This window comes from Giraffa tippelskirchi, chromosome 3 (assembly GCF_054371585.1).
Source record: "Giraffa tippelskirchi isolate mGirTip1 chromosome 3, T2T-mGirTip1v1.2.pri, whole genome shotgun sequence".
Taxonomy (NCBI): Eukaryota; Metazoa; Chordata; class Mammalia; order Artiodactyla; family Giraffidae; genus Giraffa; species Giraffa tippelskirchi.
The window spans coordinates 27,544,031-27,562,322 of record NC_137277.1 but is presented as its reverse complement, the minus strand read 5'-3'; the positions used below and the strand labels follow the sequence as shown (position 1 = coordinate 27,562,322).

At 55.1% G+C, this 18,292-nt stretch overlaps 1 protein-coding gene across 7 annotated transcripts; it reads left to right on the top strand.

Annotated features, from left to right (window-relative positions):
- Nucleotides 1-1,527: 1,527 nt before the first annotated feature.
- On the top strand, nt 1,528-17,641 carry FLCN (folliculin). Of its 7 annotated transcripts, none has more exons than XM_081583440.1 (13): nt 1,776-1,852; nt 2,911-2,975; nt 5,156-5,427; nt 6,603-6,749; nt 7,517-7,738; nt 8,524-8,684; nt 9,947-10,038; nt 11,396-11,586; nt 13,407-13,520; nt 14,267-14,390; nt 15,380-15,511; nt 15,614-15,719; nt 16,361-17,641. In XM_081583440.1, exons 3-13 carry the CDS (start codon nt 5,179-5,181, stop codon nt 16,560-16,562), a joined length of 1,740 nt encoding a protein of 579 aa, XP_081439566.1. In that variant the 5' UTR covers nt 1,776-1,852; nt 2,911-2,975; nt 5,156-5,178; the 3' UTR covers nt 16,563-17,641. The 7 variants fall into 7 exon arrangements, with proteins under 7 accessions (XP_081439569.1, XP_081439572.1, XP_081439566.1 ...); XM_081583442.1 differs by lacking the exon at nt 1,776-1,852 and adding an exon at nt 2,078-2,489; XM_081583441.1 differs by lacking the exon at nt 1,776-1,852 and adding an exon at nt 2,484-2,558.
- The last annotated feature ends 651 nt before the right edge of the window (nt 17,642-18,292 follow it).

Below are 18,292 nucleotides of genomic sequence, written 5' to 3'. Positions count from 1 at the left end.
ATGTGAGAGTTGGACGGTGAAGAAAGCTGAGCGCCGAAGAATTGATGCTTTTGAACTGTGGTGTTGGAGAAGACTCTTGAGAGTCCCTTGGACTGCAAGGAGATCCAATCAATCCATCCTAAAAGAGATCAATCCTGGGTGTTCATTGGAAGGTCTGATGTTGAAGCTGAAACTCCAATACTTTGGCCACCTGATGCGAAGAGTTGACTCATTGGAAGAGACCCTAATGCTGGGTAGGATTGGGGGCAGGAGAGAAGGGGACGACAGAGGATGAGATGGTTGGATGGCATCACCGACTCGATGAACATGGGTTTGGGTAGACTCCGGGAGTTGGTGATGGACAGAGAGGCCTGGCGTGCTGCAATTCATGGGGTCGCAAAGAATCGGACACGACTGAGCGACTGAACTGAACTGAACTGAACCATCTAATGTGGCTCAGAGGGTAAAAAATTCGCCTTCAATGCATGAGCTCCGGGTTCGATCCCTGGGTCGGTAAGATCCCCTGGAGAAGGGAACGGCTACCCACTCCAGTATTCTTGCCTGGGGAATTCCATGGACAGGGGAGTCTGGAGGGCTACAGGCCATGGGGTCGCAAAAGAGTCGGACACGACTGGGCGACTAACACTTTCACTTTCTTTCAGCAGTGCCAAGTCCAGTTCTAACTGTTGTTTCCTCACTTGTGAACAGGTTTCTCAGGAGACATGTAAGGTGGTTTGGTACTCCCATCTTACCACAAAGTAAAAGCAGACAGAAAACAACGCGTCCCCGCTGGGGAGAGAAACCAGAGAGATGTGGCCCGCAAGTCAATCACAGGCCCTCGGCTCCTGGCCGCCGTGCTCCCATTCACCTCGGCCAAACACATTATGAGCTGAAGACTTTTGGACCGATCTCTTAAGTACACAAAAGATTGTTGATCAGTCGCTGTCATGCCTGAATCTTTGCGGCACATGTACTCTATCTAGCCCACTAGGCTCCTCTGCCCATGGGATTCTCCACGTTAGAATACTGGTGTAGGTAGCCATTTCCTCCTCCAGGGGGTGTTTCCGACCCAGGGATCGAACCCGCGTCTCATGGCATTGGCAGGCGAATCCTTTACCACTGAGCCACCAGGGATCGTCACACCATAGTTATATGTATTTAAAACTTGACGTGCTACGGCGGGTGAGGGCAGGGGGGTGAATCGCGCTTGCGCGCTCCCAGGCCCCGGCCCCCGCGTCGCGCTGTTCCTGTCACCCTGTGGCCGCCTCCTGCCCCGCCCCCGGCCCGCGCGCTCCACCGAACACTGGTTCCATCGGAAATTTAATGAAATCGGTGAAACCAAAAGAAATTACAGCATCCTATATATTCGCGACGTCCTCTTTCTCTCTTCCGTCGGTGTGTGCCTGGAGTCCTAGAATGGATCTACTTTTCCTCAATTCTCTTTAAAAAATGCTATTTAAATTAACACATCCTTCCCCCTCCTGGAATGGTTTCCTCCACCTCCCTCCCGCCCGCCCGCGCGGGCGCAACCACTCCTGGCTTCTGGGTGGGGGCGCGGGCTGGGCGGTGGAGAGGGCGGGCCTGGCAACCGCTCCAGGGTCCCACCGTATTTCGGAGCTCCCGTGCCCGTGCGGTCTTCTCGGGATGCGGGTCTGGCGGAGCTCCGCGTGCCTCGGGTACGGGGCGTCGGCCGCCCGGCTCCCCCTCCGCGGCCCCGGCCGGTGGTACCGCCCGAGGGAGTCACGCGCCCTGAGGCGGGCGCGGCCCCTTGTGAGGGGACTTGGTGAGGGCAGCCCGGGTGCGGGGGGGCGGAGATCCGAGAGGGGCGGCGCGGCGGAGGGCTCGGAGCAGGGGCGGTGCCGCAGCCTGTCTGGTTAGTAGGGACGCTGTTCCGGGTGAGGGGGGCGATCCCGCTGGCTGGGAGGTCGGGGAGGTCGGGCCGGGGGCGGGGGACGGGGGGCGGCGGCCTGGAGCTGAGGAGGCCCCCAGCGTGGCGAGTGAGGTCGGGCGCGGCCTTGTCGCGGAAGGGGTGGGTCGCGGCGGCCGGCGGCACTGGGTCCCCAGCGCGGGGACCTCGGGGTGGACGTGCTCAGGCGCCAAGTCACTAGTGGTTGAGTGCCCTCGAGGGTCACACGCCCGTCCCTGGTACCGGTGGCCAGGCCGCCGTCGGGGAGCTGCAGCGCGTCCGATATGGGGCGAGAGCGGCCGTGAACCGGGCTTGTCTGTCGAGTGTTGGTGGTCAGATCGTCCTTAACCCTAAGCGGTCCTCCGGCCGGATTGCAGGGGCGGGGGCACCCGGCCGGGATGCCCTGCGGGAGGGGTGCTCACGTTCCTGTCGCGGTGGGAGAGGGCGTGGACAGGACCCTGCCCGACGAGTTGTGTTGAGGAGCGTCTCAGGCGGGGGAGGGTTTCTGCTTCTTCCTTGGCTTCTGGAAAGCCGGTTGGGGAGGAATGACTGCTGGGCATCCGGTAGAGATTGGAATCGGAGACCTGGCCTCGCGCTGCCGGAGGTAGGGTGCCTGGGGCCGTGGTTCCCTCCAACGCCGTTGGCGCTCAGCTTTAGGCTGGTGCTGAGAGAGGTATTTGGACCCATTGGACGTCACCTGGCTACTCGGAGCTGGAGAGAGGTTTTCTTGAGTCTGTGGGTGCGCGGCTGAAGGGCTAAGTTTTATCTCGGCTGTGATCCGAGGAGTCAGAAGTCCTGTCAGACAGGAGTGGGTATCGCTCAGAAAAAGTCAGAGTAGCCTGACAGTTTGATCCTGGATGCTCAGAAGAAGCTTAGCAGCATCACCTCTGCCCACAGGCGGGGCTGTGGTCTGAAGGGTTAAATGGTCATGATGTGTAACCAAGAGTAGGAAGGATGATGACTTTATGTACTTAAATATCTTAAACTTTACAAGGACATTTAAACATAAATACTTGTGTCACAAGGGATCAGACATTACTGTGGACTCTTTGATCGCATCATCAACTTTCTGTGGGCCGCTGCTTACAAGGTGAGCCCCTACTGAAGCACTGAGAACTGTGGGGTCCCCACGTCCTCTTCCATGTTCTCATTTGAGGTTGGCTGTAAGCAGCTTAATTTTTTTTTTTTTTTCCATGCCCACTGCTCTTAGAATTGGCTCTGGTACTTTTCCTTGCCTAGAAAATGGCAGGTCTTGAAGCTGAGGTACGACCATGTTGCCCTGCCCAATTCATGTGCAAATGGCCCTGCTGGCTGTCGCCTAGGTGGGATGGTGGCCATGTAGTCCTGATAAGTATAGAGGTTCATGTGGACACCCTCCACAAGTGTTCCACTTTCTGTGGCAACAACTGTCCTCTCTCCAGGCAGCTCCTAAATTCACGTATTTATTTAACACGTGTTAACTTGGTGCCCGCTATGTGCAAGGAACTGCTGAAGATGAGACAGAGTATATGATCCAGTAAAATAAAGCAGGGAGAGGGGAGAGAGTGATCAGTGGGTGTGAGCACTTAGGAGGGGCAGTGAGCCAGTGGAGGTCTTGGTTTGGGGGGCGGCATTCTGGACCCTTCTCCCCAGCCCTACGTCTTCGTCCTGCTCTCCAGAATCCCCATGGAACTCAAGGTCTTCCAGCTAAGTGTCCTCTTATCTTAAACTATCTTCTCTCCCACTGCCCACCTTCCTCTAGGACTCCCCTCGCCCATACTCTGGCTCGCTGTGCCTTCCAGCCACCCCTTCTCCTGTCTGGTCCTCAGGTGTCTCTGTTGGGTTGGCTCTGCCCCTTCTGCTGTGACCCTCACGCTCCAGTGCAGTGATGGCTGAGTGATTGACCACACTTTACTGCTGTGGTAAACAACAGACTGTTCCATTTTAGCCTGCCTCCCAGGCCCTGCTGTGTGACACATGTCAGGTACCCTGGGCTGTCACCATCTCACCTCTGTGCCTCCAGTACTGCTGCAGCCCAGTGAATACCCCCCCGACCTTTTTGGTTTTCCCAAGCAGAGGACACTTGTGTCTGCACCCCCACCTGCCATCTCCGCCTTCTTGGAGCCCAAACCACCCTGCCCCCCAGCCCTTCCAGGACTCTGCTTCCCTCGTGACTTGGATTTTGCTCCGTGGTCCCTGGAGTGACAGTGCACTTTGCCTCGCTGCCTGTCATTCTCTGTCACTTTGACCAGCTCTTCCTCCCTCCCACGTCTAAGCTCTAGAGGCCCAGGGTCCCCCAGCCCTGACTGCCCCACACAGCGCCCCCCCTCCACCCACCACGGCTGGCCTGTCATCATCTCCTCCACTGGGGGCTCACCTCAGCACTGCTCTCTGCTCCCAGCTCCCACGTGCCTGCTTCCTTCCTCGTGCTCCACAACCCATCCATGAGCAGCGTCTGCTTTTCTCCTTGGGGTACAGTCACGCATGGACTGTCCTCACCACTTTCCCCTGCCCAGCCTGGCCCGGGCCAGCTGGCTTCCTTGTGTCTACCTCTGGGACAGCAGCCAAAATGACCTTTTAAAGTAACATTCAGATTTATTGTATTTCTCATCAGAATTCCCACAGGTTCTCTAATCTCTGAAAGATAGTTTGGGGTCTTATCATGGCCCTAAAACCCACCCCCTGCTTGACTTCTGCCCTTACCCCCAGCTCTGCAAACATTCACACCCCTTCACGCCCCTTCCTCAGCCCTTGTGGTGCCCTCTGCTCCTTCAGCTCTCAGTCAGGAGCCCTTTTGTCTGAAACCACATCCCGCCTCCTCCAGGGCTTCTCTGCCCTTGACCCCTGTCCTTGTCTCCCTGATGCTGTTGCCACATGAGAGGAAGCAATAGCCCTGCTTCCCTCCTCTCCTGGGAGGTGAGCTCCGTGAGGCAGCATCATGGCACCTGAAATGCTGCCTGGCACTGGAGCTGCCCCACAGCTGTTCATGGAACAGATGCCCCAGGGCATTTCACTTCTTGTCCCCATGAGCCCTTCCATCACGGTCCTGACTGAAGGGTTTCTGTGTGATCCCAAGTTCTGTGTGTCTTGTTTGTCCTCACTCCCCGTGGCAGGGACGGTGTCTGTTTTGTGTCCCTGCATGCGATGCCATGCTGGTCCAGACTGGGTGCTTAGCAGTGCTGCCCGGCTGGATGACCTGCCCCCACTGGGCAGGGACAGCCCTCCAGTCGCTAGGCCCTGGAGTGGAAGGATTCTGGGGCCATCTAGGGCATTTTTCTCCTCTTCCCACAGCCAAGCGCCATCTCTAGGGCACCATGAACGCCATCGTCGCGCTCTGTCACTTCTGCGAGCTGCACGGCCCCCGCACACTCTTCTGCACGGAGGTTCTGCACGCCCCACTGCCTCAGGGGGCCAGTAGTGGAGACGGTGCCGGCCGGGGTGAGCCAGTGGATGAGGAGGAGGGCGGCATCCAGATGAGCAGTCGCATCCGTGCGCACAGCCCAGCAGAAGGTGCCAGTGCGGAGTCCAGCAGCCCGGGGCCCAAGAAGTCGGACATGTGTGAGGCCAGTGTCTCTTGGGTCCCCGGGGGGTGGGGGGCGCATTTCTTCTCTGCAGGGGCTTGAGCTTGACCTCCTGGTCATGGATGTGACCTCATAGCTCTGGGCCCTTGGGATGCGCTTGCTGCCTCTCTTCCCTCTGGCTTTTTCCCCTCAAGCCAGCTCTTGCTCTTTCCAGCCCCTCTGGGCCAGCAGGCGCTTGCCACCATCGCAGAGTCTGCCTCTCTGGCCTCCCTCTGCACAGTGCTCACGCGCTGCCGACCTCCTCTCCTGTCCCCTCAGCCAGGTGTTCTCTCAAGCGCCCTGACTGCTTCCTGAGCCCTGGGAGATAGAGATCAGGTCCCCAAACCAGGCTGATTCTTCACGTGCAGGCCCTGGGTTGGGACTGGAAATGGGGTGGCATTGGACCTGCCATGCAAGGTGGACAGAAATCCAGCCATTGTTAGTTTGGGTCTGTTGAGAAGCAGTCAGTGAGCTTGAGGTTGATTAATTGGGGGCGGGGTCGAGAGGGAGGGAGCAAAGATGGGGAGGGGCCTCTGCTGTGAGCAGGTGACACCTCTGACAGGGAGGCAGGCAGGAGAGGGGCCTGGGCAGTGGAATCTTGGGGGAGGGTCCTTGAACTAGAACAGCCTTGGGAGACTCCTACATCACACAGGGAGGGCTCGCCTTGGGGATGCACAGCCTTGGCACCAGCGTGGCCGTGGCTTCTCAGGAGCAGCAGCAGGGCCCCTGGCCCCACCTACTTCCATGGCAGGGGGGTCTTGAGTGTGAGTTTTCAGAGTGTGGCCCCCTCCTGAGGCCCCACCCAGTGTTGTGTCCAGATCCGAGTGGAGGCCAGCACAGGTTGTGTGAGCCGCTGCTCGGCTCTGAGCCTGTTTTGCTACCTTGAAGGTGGGGGTGCTTGTGTGACTGTCTTGGGTTCACGCCTCGAGTTAAATGAGTAGTGGGTACCAAGCTCCCCAGGACTCCTGCTGTGGGTGTGTGGTAGACTAGACCAATGACCTCTGTGAGGCCCCTGTCCAGTTTTCCTCTTCAGAAAACAGGGAGCTCCTCAGCCAGGGGTAACTCTAGGAGCCAGTTGTTTTTTTACAAAAATGGATTCTTTTGCTTGAGATTCGCACAGGGGGAAGAATGTGTTGTTGCTTGCTTCCTGGCTAACTGGTTTTGTTTCTCATGAGCAGGGCTGCCGGTCACTTGCTGCAGGACACCCCGGCTACATCAGCCATGACAAGGAGACCTCGATCAAGTATGTCAGTCATCAGCACCCCAACCACCCCCAGCTCTTCAGCATCGTCCGCCAGGCCTGCGTACGGAGCCTGAGCTGTGAGGTGAGCGTCCGTGACCTGGGCCCTTTGAGGAATCGTTCCAACACACTCCAGCCTGGGCAGCATCAGTGTTGGTCATGGGCAGGCAGGCAGCCGGCAGTCCTGTCGTGAAGAGTGCAGGCAGGCAGGCCTCCAGAGTGAGCTCTGGGGTGCCCTGGCTGGTTGCTAGCTCACCTTTGTAAGCACTGGGCCTGCATTCTTTGTTCTTCCTGGATGTACTGCTAATGTGTAGAGTGTGTGTAGGCCATGTTGCTCCCATCAGATGACACCGCCATGTCACAGCCTCAGTGCCCGTCACGTGTTCTCTGAGTTGACTAGGGAGTGAGTCAGGGTGTTTCTAAGACATGTGACTGCTGCTGTTGTGTTCAGTCTTAGCTTGTACGTCTCTGTCACAGAGAATTTGTAGTTTATTCACTCATGCTTCCTGTCACTGTACCCACTTTCAGACCCTCGAGGCTTGTCCTCCCTCCGATATGTTGCAGATGAGTGATATTGGCAAATCTGAGCCTGGGGTAGATCACATATTTGTACGGGAGTTATATATGACTCAAGGTAGAAAGAAATTAAGGAATCCACTGGCCCTTGCGTTCCACAGTAATGAACGTTCTCTTTGGGGAGTTTGATCACAGGAGAGATGGAAGTGGATGTTTCCTCTCTCATCCTCCTTTCCCTGTAATCGGTGTTGGTTCGTTAGTGGAGGAAGAACTGTCTGAGCAGGAGTCACCTATGTACAGAGGGTGGTGTCCTGGAGCTCTGTCCTTGTGTCCCAGGTCTGCCCTGGCCGTGAGGGCCCCATCTTCTTTGGGGATGAGCAGCATGGCTTCGTGTTCAGCCACACGTTCTTCATCAAGGACAGCCTGGCCCGGGGCTTCCAGCGCTGGTACAGCATCATTGCCATCATGATGGACCGCATCTACCTCATCAACTCTTGGCCTTTCTTGCTGGGCAAGATCCGCGGGATCATCGACGAGCTTCAGGGAAAGGCGCTCAAGGTGGCCAGGAGGCTGGGCGGTGGGGGCGGGGTGGGAGGGCTGCGCGCGGAGGGAACAGGAGTGGGGCAGCGTGCCTGCTTTGGGGTCCTGACCACTGCAGAGTCGGAGTTGTGGCCACAAGCTGGAGGCCAGCCTGTCTCTCTCGAGTCTCGCTGCCTTGGTTCTTGTTCGGCTCTGTCTTAACTGCAGTCAGACACTCTGGCTGATCTCTCCTTCCTCTCACCATCGTTTCAGAAGCCTGTCCACTAATAGTGTGGCAGACCCACATTCCAGGTGGACATCAAGGGCCACCTGGGGGGACAGGCTGGTGGTGCTCTGATAGCAGACAGTCCCTAAACCCCAGTGCCTTATTGATGCTCTGTGTCCAGTTCAGGCGAGAGGGGTCTGCTCACCGTGTCAGCCTGGTGGGTGGGGTGGCAGCCGTGGGGGCCTGCTGCTCACAGGTGCCTGCTTGGGAGGCACTTGGGCCTGGAGGCCTGGCTCCTCTCCTTGTGGGGGGTGATTGCGTGTCCCCCATGGACAGGGTCTGAGCAGTGGGAGCCCCCGTGCCTGGAGGGGGAGCCGAGAGCACTGGGAGAGAAGCCCCATGGCCACCTTGAGCAGGGAGGCTGCGGGAGAAATTCTTAACTGATGCTCTTCTCAGGAAGCTTCTGACCGCGCAGGGACAGAGTGTCCTGCTGGGTGGGAATGGTGGCCCCGTCTTTCCTCTGGGTCCAGAGAGCAGAGGGGCCTGGGCTGCCAGCTGGGATTGTCCTGAAGGGCCGTCCCCTCCTTCCATCGCTCAGGTGTTTGAAGCGGAGCAGTTTGGGTGCCCGCAGCGCGCCCAGAGGATGAACACAGCGTTCACCCCATTCCTGCACCAGAGGAACGGCAACGCCGCCCGCTCTCTGACGTCCTTGACCAACGATGACAGCCTGTGGGCCTGCCTGCACACCTCCTTCGCCTGGTAACCACACTCGGTTTTCTCGTGGCTGCTAGGGTGTTGGCTGGACTGTGCCCAGGTTAGGGGGACCATTGCTGGGCGCATCTGTGTGTGGCTTGTGAGCCTGAGCTTAACCCAGTCGTCCTTGGCCCCGAGCATGCAGAGGTCACTGAGAAGGTGCTACTTTTCGGGTGCTGGTCCCAGGCCAAGGCTGGTGGTCTCTCCTCTCCTGGGACAGCAGTGAATGCTTAAAGTGCTTGGCTCTTGCGGGTCAGGATTTGGAGGGGGCTGACCTGGGCTGCTCTGATCTCAGGAGGAACTTCTGTTCTCTGAAGCTGGCTCCCTCTCAGGGCTAGCAGGTTGGTTTAGCCGTGGGTGGGCAGCCTCGGCCCTTCACTGTGGTTGTGCCAGTGACCCTGGGGAGCTAGGCGGGCTTGGCGGCTCTTATGCCCAGGCCTCAGTGGCCTCAGACCTGCCTTCACCTGCTGTCATTAGAGGGGCCCGCCTGAGGCAGGTGGGAGGCTCAGTCTCTACCGTGTGGAGGGAAGAGTATGGACAGACTTGTGGACAGCCTGGAAACCGCTGCAGTCTATCCCCCCGCCACAGACTGTTTCTGTTCCTTCCCTGCAGGGTATGTTCCTTCCAATCACCCCAGGTTCTCATTCCTGTGCAGTGTCGCCTAAGCCATGTCCTCACATGGAAATCCTTGAGTGCAGCTCCTGAGAACCTGCAAACTAAGGGAGAAATATGTCTCCCCACCCAAGTGTTCTATCTTTTAAAAACCATTTTAATTATGGAAATTTTCAGACAGACTCAACATGTAATAAGTACTACATACCCTTGCTGTCTTGCTTTAGCAGTTATCAGTGTTTTAATGCTTTTTCATCTGTTCCCTCACTTTTTTGTTCTAGAATGTTTTTTAAGGCAAATCTTAGTTGTATGCCTCAGCCATTAAATCATCACATCCTACAAAGCAGACTCCTTCTGTCGCTTCCTCCGGCCCCATCCATGCTCGCTGTCCTGTGCTGCCTCAGGCTTGACCTGGCGTGGGAGCCATACCGCCATGGGCGCAGGTGGTGCTGGGTCTCTGTCAGGGGCAGCTCCTCCTGTGCCCCTGCTCCCGGCTTTGCTGGACCCCTGGCTGATCGCAACCACTGGGCGGTGCTCAGCTGCGTCCTTATGCCCGAGTGTTCTGTTACCTGGTAGTCAGATCAGCAGGGTCCACTGGTTTCGAGTCCTGTTTTCCTTTTAGCAAGAACACTTCATAGTTAGTGTTCTGTTCTCAGGCTCCTGAAAGCATGTGGCAGCCGGCTGACTGAGAAGCTCCTGGAAGGCGCACCCACCGAGGACACCTTGGTCCAGATGGAGCAACTTGCAGGTGAGCAGGGAGGCGCTCATGCTGGGAGCCTGTGGGGTTGCCCTGTGCTCAGCCCACCCCTCTGTCCTGGGAGAGAGCTGATGGAGGGCACCTTGGGAGCAGAAACTGGCCCTTTTGCTCTTCATGGTTTTATTGGGGTTTCCTGTCTTATCTTCCTTTATGGTCCCATGAGAGTCTGTCCAGGCAGGTTGGAAAGGCCTGCCTTGACCCCCGGGGCTGTTGCTCTGGTGAAGAGGGTCGGGGACAGGGGGGCAGGTGAGCGAGGCTCTCTGGATGGGGCCTGCTCCCTGCTCTGCTCTGTAACCGTAGAGTGCTGTGCTTCACAGGACCTGAGGGTTTCATCAGGGCAGTGGCTCCAAAGCCTGGTGTCTGGGCCACCTTCCTCAGGTCTGTGGTCAGCTCTCCACATCTGGATAACCGCCCAGGGGTCTGAGAGTCCAGGTTTCTTTTGGAGATGATTGGATTTTCAGTGATGTAGTGATGTGGGGTGAACAAGACTCGTGATGTGCTTGATGAGCTGCTTCTTGGAAATGCTTGACAAGCTGGAGCTGTTTTGAGGTTGTTCCTGTCATCAGTGACTTGCATCTGAACAGGTTTCCTGCAAGGCTGGGGCCCTGGATCACAGTCCACCACGGTGCTCTCACGGTGCAGTCAACCATGGACCATTGATCGTAGTGATTATGCATTTCTCGGCTGGTAAAGAGGGCAAGGGCAGTCTGTTGGTGAGATCTGTTTACCTAGAGAGCCGAGAGTGTTGAGAGAGGTACAGGTGTGCAGGGCTTGGGTTGCAGGTGTGTAAGAGGTGAGAGGTACAGGGCTTGGGTGCAGGTGTGTCACGTCTTGGGTTGTATTTTTGTCAAAAAGGTGAGTGTAGGGGTTCAGAGCACAGGCTGGAGTCAGACAGATGTGCCTTCAGGTCCGGCTCTGGGACGCGTATATGTTCTGTGTTGGCCAGGCACTGCCCCTCATGCATGACAGGGAGTGAGGAAACTGCATTCATGGGGCTGCTGTGATGTGAACTGAGATGACAAGGCCAGGAGAACGGTGTAAGGCGAGGAGAACGGTGCTGACTTCAGGGCAGGACGTGTGGAGCCCTCAGGGTAGCACCTGCGTGCTCTGCTCAGCCTTGGCTCGACTTCTTCCACCAGCTGTGGACAGAACACAGACTGACCGCTCCTGGCCCTTCAGGGCTCCAGAGGCAGCAAGTAGTGTAGCCAGCTGGCCTGAACCTGAAGTCAGTAGCCTTCTGGTTGGTTTAACCACAAGGTGCCTTGGGCTGAAGTGGTCCTGTGACGTCCAGGGAGTAAAGGAACCCAGGGCTGCATGCTGCGAAACTGAGTTGTCATCCATTTTGCAGAGTTGGAAGAGGAATCAGAAAGCTGGGACAACTCTGAGGCTGAAGAGGAGGAGAAAGGCCCTGCCCTGCCAGAGGGGGCAGAGGGGCGGGAGCTGACCAAGTGCCCAGTGGAGTCTTCCTTGCTCTCAGACTGTGGAGCCTGGCAGCCACAGAAGCTCTCCGTGTTCAAATCGCTTCGGCACATGAGGCAGGTAGGTGGTGGGGGGGGCGGGGAGATAGAGGGGTCAGACACTGGGACAGGAGCCCCCGCCTCTGCTTCCGGCTCATCTCCACCCGGCACACCTTGTCCTTCAGGCCTGTCATGCTCAGGAGCGACCAGGAACCTCAGTGGGTGACTGTAGATGACAGTGGGCATCTGGGGTGTCTGAGCCCCAGGCTCAGTGAGGATGGAGGGGGTGTCTTTAAAGAAAGGCCCAGCAGTCGGCTTTTCGTGAGTCTTGAATCTTGTGGTTCTGGAACCTTCTAAAGGAATTGAACAACATTGTTGGTTTGCATGCAGCGTGGATGCTTCGCAGATTGAAAACAGTGGGCGTTCTTACAAAGAATCAGAGATCTGAGTGTCCGACTCTAGTAATTGCATTCAAACAAGGGCTTGTCATTCAGTATAAGAGGGAGCCTGTGTGGCAGTGGGGGTGGGGTGGGGCATGACCACTGAGGGTGCTGGGGGAGGGACTGCTGGGTCACAGAGGCCGACAGCTCCTTCTTAGACGCTTTCTTTTTATGTCAAGGATGAATTCTGTCAGAAGACAGTGATTTGTTTTTTGGAAAATTAAGTAAAGCCTGATTAACAACAGGTTCTCTGTGGGACTTCAGGGTGAAAACCGTTTACTCAGCTCTGACTAGGCTTGACTAGGCTTCAGGCCATGCTGATTGTTTCTGTGGGTGACAGCTGGGAGGGGTCTGAGGTTCTGCCAGGGGTGGTCCTGGAGGCGGGTCCTCGGGGGCGGGTGGGGTTGGGTAACAGGATGAGCTCTTCAAAACTGTGAGTTGTTCAGTCACTCGGTCGTGTCCGGCTCTTTGCGACCCCATGGACTTCAGCACTCCAGGCTTCCCTTTCCTTCACCATCTCCCAGAGTTTGCTCAAACTCATGTCCATTGAGTTGGTGATGCCATCCAACCATTTTGTCCTCTTTCGTCCCCTTCTCCTCCTCCCTTCAATCTTTCCCAGCATCAGTCCTTCCAATGAATATTCAAGGTTGATATCCTTTAGGATTGACTGGTTTGTTTTTGCCGTCCAAGGAACTCTCAAGGGTCTTCTCCAGCACCTCAGTTCAAAAGCATCAATTCTTTGGCAGCCCTTTGTCAGCAAAATGTCAGTGCCACAGGGTTAATCAGTTGATTAAAGCAAGAAAAAGACAAGATGGGCTTCTCAGGTGGCTCAGCAGCAGGAGACACAGTAGATGCGGGTTTAATTGCTGGGTCGGGAAGATCCCCTGGAGAAGAAAATGGCAACCCACCTAGTATTCTTGCCTGGAGAACCCCATGGACAGAGGAGCCTAGCGAGCTATGGTCCACAGAGTCGCAAAGAATTAGACACAGCTGAGCAACTGAACGACAACAGAGACAGGATAGATCAAGGAGTCTCACTCCCAGGAGGAGGGGTGGAGGTGTGCTCTGGATGTGGATCCACACTGAACAGGGCAGCCCTGGGTGAGCCGGTGTGGAGATCCTGCTCTTCCTTGGTGCCGAAGAGTCACAACTCTGGTTCGCTTTTAAGTGGTTCAGCCATAGTTAAGTGTGTAGAGAGAGAAGGCATGTTGCAGAAAGCTTAGAATGAACAGCTTCAAATTTTTAAGAGTAAAACTGGGGGAAAGATGAAGTGTGCAAGAGCTTTGGGGTCAGGCTTTCAGGTGTGAATGTAGAGAGGTCCCCCTGCCTCTTCCTGTCCTTGGGCACATCACCCAACTCTCCCTCCCCCCTCTGAAGGTGGATGACTTCCTCTTTCCTGGCCCGCCTCCTTTGCTCCACAGGCAAAGTTTCTGGATGGAAAGCTGTACACTGTATTTTTCAGGTCCTGGGTGCCCCGTCTTTCCGCACACTGGCCTGGCATGTCCTCATGGGGAATCAGGTGATCTGGAAGAGCAGAGACTCAGACCTTGTCCATTCAGCCTTTGAAGTCCTTCGGGTAAGAGGGTGTTTTTTCTCTTCGTGGTGGTGGGGAGACAGTACTGGCCTGGTGGGTTTTATTAACTGGACTTCAGATGTGAGTGTTAGGACATGTCAGAGACTGGTTACCTGAATCTAAGTTCTGTGTTTTTCTCCACCATTAATATGGGGCCATCTGCCTTTTCACTGCTGAGGGCCTGGGTCCCATCCCTGGTTGGAACTGATTCCATAAGACACACAGCTCAGCCCCAAAATATTTAGAAAAACAAAAGGTAGTGATTTGTGACCATGTTTCCCGTGAGGAATCTGCTGTCTTCATAGACTGATCACATCCCATCTGCTTCCCCATCCCCACCCCTCTGAGAAGCCACCTCCACGGGGGTGAGCTTGGCCCCCAGGGCCTCTGCACACCGCGTTCTCGATGGGCCGCCACGGTGCACCCCACAGGTGTGGTGCCATGGCCCGGGTCTGGCTCTGAGGGTGCATCGCACCGCCCTCTGTCTAGGCCCTGAGGGCACGAGATCAGTCTCTCAAAAAGCTTTGGGGATGAGGGAAGAGACACAAAGCTAAGCAGCTGGAGAATGAAGGAGGAGCTAACCCTGCTGAGCATGCCAGGGTGGGGCTGTGTGGGAGATGGCCTGGGGCCAGGAGACCAGGGATACCTTGGGAGGAAGGGGCTCTGCACAAGTGCTGAGTGCACTGGGGTGTGGGGATGGACTCAGCTGGGGCAGTGCTCATCAACCCTGGGCCGTTGTGTCCCTGCAGACGATGTTGCCCGTGGGCTGTGTCCGTATCATCCCCTACAGCAGCCAGTACGAGGAGGCCTACCGCTGCAACTTCCTGGGCCTCAGCCCCCACGTGCAGATCCCTCCACACGTGCTGGCCTCAGGTACGTGCCTCGTTGGTCCTTGGGACTCAGAGTGAGACCACACGGCTGGGTGTCAGCTGTGTGTTTGAGGACCACGCCTGCTGGCCTCAGAGGCAGGAGGGCCCATGTTGCAGGACCCATTTTCCCAATGGCATTGGCCTCTGGTTTTTGTCTTTAAGATGGGTGCGGGTTGGGCTGGACAAGCTCATGGTTGGGGTAGCTTGCTGGGGTGTGGCTCTCCGTGGGGGCATGTCCCGTCCTGGGGATGGTTCAGGAGTCCCGCTGGACTGACCCCTCTGCCCTGTGGTCTTCCTTCCTCTTTCTGGTCTCCTGTTTTATCTGCCATAAATCTGTCCCTGCTGCCCATCAGCACAATGGCCTTTGCTCTGCTCACCTCCACCCTTGGGATGGACAAGCTTACTGCTCTAGAAAAACAGCCAGGAAGCTCATTGGCGTCCCTGTTCGGTTGGGGCCATTTGGGAATCAGCCTGGGCACCCATCCCTACCTCCTGGTGTGTCCAGGCTCCTCTGGTGATTCCATGAGATGGTCAGACAGTTGGTCACAGAGCTGCCGTCCTTCAGCACTCAGGCTGGGCTGTGAGTCCAGGAGGCAGTATGCAGAGCACAGGCTCTAGTCTCAGAGATGGGCTTGTGTTATTACCACCGTAGCCATGTGACCTCATGCAAGTCACTTAGATTGTCTGTTTCCCTGCCTATGAAGTAGGGATTATAGCAGGACCCCTCTCACAGAGCAGTTTAGTATTAAGCCAACTGAAGTATATGACATAATCAGTAGTTATTGTCACTTGATGCATTGTTAGTTTGAGTCAAAAGTGAAGTCTTAACTGTGTTCACAAACGACAGAAGATTTTAGAGGCCCAAGCATTAACCTCGGGTGGCTGGACTGTTTCCCAAGATGGTCTGAGATGATTCGGAGCTGCAGAGTCAGGTGGGCTTGTCATGCGGTGAAGGGGCACACTTGACAGAGAAGTGTGTCTGTGTTGCCCCAGAGTTTGCTGTGGTCGTGGAGGTCCACACGGCCACTCGCTCCAGCCTCCATGCGGTCGGGTGTGAGGGTGAGCAGCCTCTCAGCAAGTATGAGTTTGTGGTGACCAGTGGGAGTCCTGTAGCCGCAGACCGAGGTGAGTGCCAGAGTGGGCTGCCTCATCCCAGAATGAGCTGGGGGGGTGAGGGGGTCGGTGCTCAGGCTCTCCTGGTGCTGACCACCTCTGCCCCGTCCCCAGTCGGCCCCACCATCCTGAATAAGATGGAGGCTGCTCTGACCAACCAGAACCTGTCCGTGGACGTAGTGGACCAGTGCCTCGTGTGCCTCAAGGAAGAGTGGATGAAGTAAGCAGGCGCTGTCGCGGCTCCTGGAGTCTTGCTTTCTGGGGAGGGCTGGGGTGCCAACAGCACGGTGTTCTGCTGAGGAAAACCAGAAAAAGAGCTGAGGCTGTGGCGCCAGGGTGGTGCATCAGGGGAGAGGTTACGAGTCTGCCACCTGTGCAGCCAGCTGGGTGACCTTGAGCAGGTGACTCGGCACCTGGGCCTCAAGCTGCTCTGTGTTTTCCAAGGAAGCAGTTGTTTTTGATGGTTAATTAACTTAAAAAGTTGAAAGATCAGATAGTTCCCATTCTATTAACAGCAGATAACTTTATTCCCTCCTGCCTTCTTAGTAATTTTTTGTCAATTAATTAGCCAAACGTCGTTCTGACTTTAAATAGTGCAGTGAAGCTTCAGAGCAGGCAGTTCCTTTCATGACAGGAAGGAATGTTTGTTTTTTTAACCTCCGTCTGGATGCAGCAACATTAGAACTGGGCAAGTGGGAAATGCCGGGGCAGGCGTGAGCTGCTGCTGTGCTGTGCTGACTCCCATTTCTGTTCCGCTCTGCTTATCAAGCTGTTGCTGGTCTTGAAGCCTCTTAGGCCCCGGGACCAGAACACTGCTGATGGCTCTACTGTAGCTGAGTGTTTGGTTTTGATTTCCTACAGCAAAGTGAAGGTCCTTTTTAAATTCACCAAGGTGGATAGTCGGCCCAAAGAGGACACACAGAAGCTCCTGAGTATCCTCGGAGCATCTGAGGAGGACAACGTCAAGTTGCTCAAGTTCTGGATGACAGGCCTGAGCAAAACCTACAAGTCACACCTCATGTCCACGGTCCGTAGCCCCACGGCCTTGGAGCCTCGCAACTGACCCCACCATGGGAACGAGCATCCAGGTGGCCTACTGGGAAGTGGTGATGGCCAACTTGCTGTGACGCTCAGACACAAGTCTCTGATGGCGGTCACAGGTGGTCCTCCTGTATCCGAATGCCGACCTGACCCTGTTTGCTCAGAAGGAGTGAAGTTGTTTGAGCTGAACTCTGCTCTCTGTGTGGGGTTCACGCCTGGTGTAGTTCTTGGCACCATCCCACAAACTTTGAGCTGCTCCAGCCCTGAAGAGGGCATTTGGAGACTTGTGACAGTTTGTCCCCTGCGTTCGTGCCCCCTGGGAGAGAAGAACGGACTGAAAGTATGTATCTCCTGTCTGGTCAGCCTCGCCTGAGGTACGTCAGCCTCACTATCAGATCCTGTCAAGGTTAGCAGTTGAATCTTTCTATTCTGAAATTCAGCAAAGGTTTTCCAGGTTTTGTATGTGTCGTGAGTTTCCCTGTAGTTATGGGTTTTCAGAGTATGTGCTAATCTGGAGTCACTGCTAATAACCTGGCTTCAAGTCAGGGCTCTGGGAATGGCTCTGGGTGGAGTGGATGTCCCATGTTCATCGTTGGAGTGTCTGGAATTCCTGTTTTTAAGTTATCTGACCACCACTCTTCTGGCCATTCTCTGCTGTGGTTGCTTTGAGAGTACCCTGAGCTTGAGGCCAAGCCCTGATCTTTTTGCACAGAGATGACATTCTGCTAAAATGCCAACTGGAGTCCTTTGAGTGGCCTGGGTCACTGTGTACGCAGCTGAGACACCCGTCGTAGTTTTATTCCATATCACTCTGCCCTTGATTGCTTCTTTAAATGTCTACGTTGCTTCTTTAAATGTCTACATTTGGCTTCTTTAGACACTAAAACTAATTTTGGTGTCTTAAGACAGGTTCATCGTCCCTGTGTACATTTTTAATAAGAATTTGTGGTTTGGAAGGATTTTCCAGTAATTTTGCTGATTTGTTCATAGTTTGCATAGTTTTTTGTGTTTAACTTATATTTAACAGAAAGACCATGTTTATATGACTAGGTATATATATTGTGCAAGAACATCAAAATAATAAAGATATATTTTTATAAATTGTTGACTACATGGTTTTATTGGTTTGATACCTCAGATTTTCTTGGGATCAATCACAGAAAATAATATGGTTAGAGTAAGACCAGTAATAGAACTGTTTTGGAACTCTCTACTCTGCTGGAGACTTACAATTTCCAGGGGAAGACAAAATAAATTGTGATTAATTTTCAGTCAGTTTCAGCTCTTTGTACAATTGCAGGTTCCCTTCTCCTCCCCCTAGCCATGTGGCAGGACCGTGCACGTGTTCTTGGATCAACTTGCATATAGCTTGCGGGAATGAGGGTAGGTGTCCTTGGGATGTCAGGGCTTTGTGCCTGATCGCTGCATCTGATCAGAGTGCAGATGAAGAGGGGCAGCCACTGTGGCTGTACCCCACCACCCCCGGATGAGGTGCCTGTCAGGGAATGATAGTGGGCTGGGGACCTCTTTCCCCCTCTCAGGAGCCAGACATTAAAGAGTAGGACACTCAAAAACAATTTACATGAATGAGAAAATTAAAAAGTGACTGTGCACATCCAGGGAAGGGCTCAGAAAAAAATCTGAGAAAAATTGAAGTTTACATCTTCAGCTGATCCTTGGCAAAGAGCCTACAAAGTAAAAATAACAACAACAACAACAACAAAACAGTAAACCCCTGGGAAGGGGGATTTA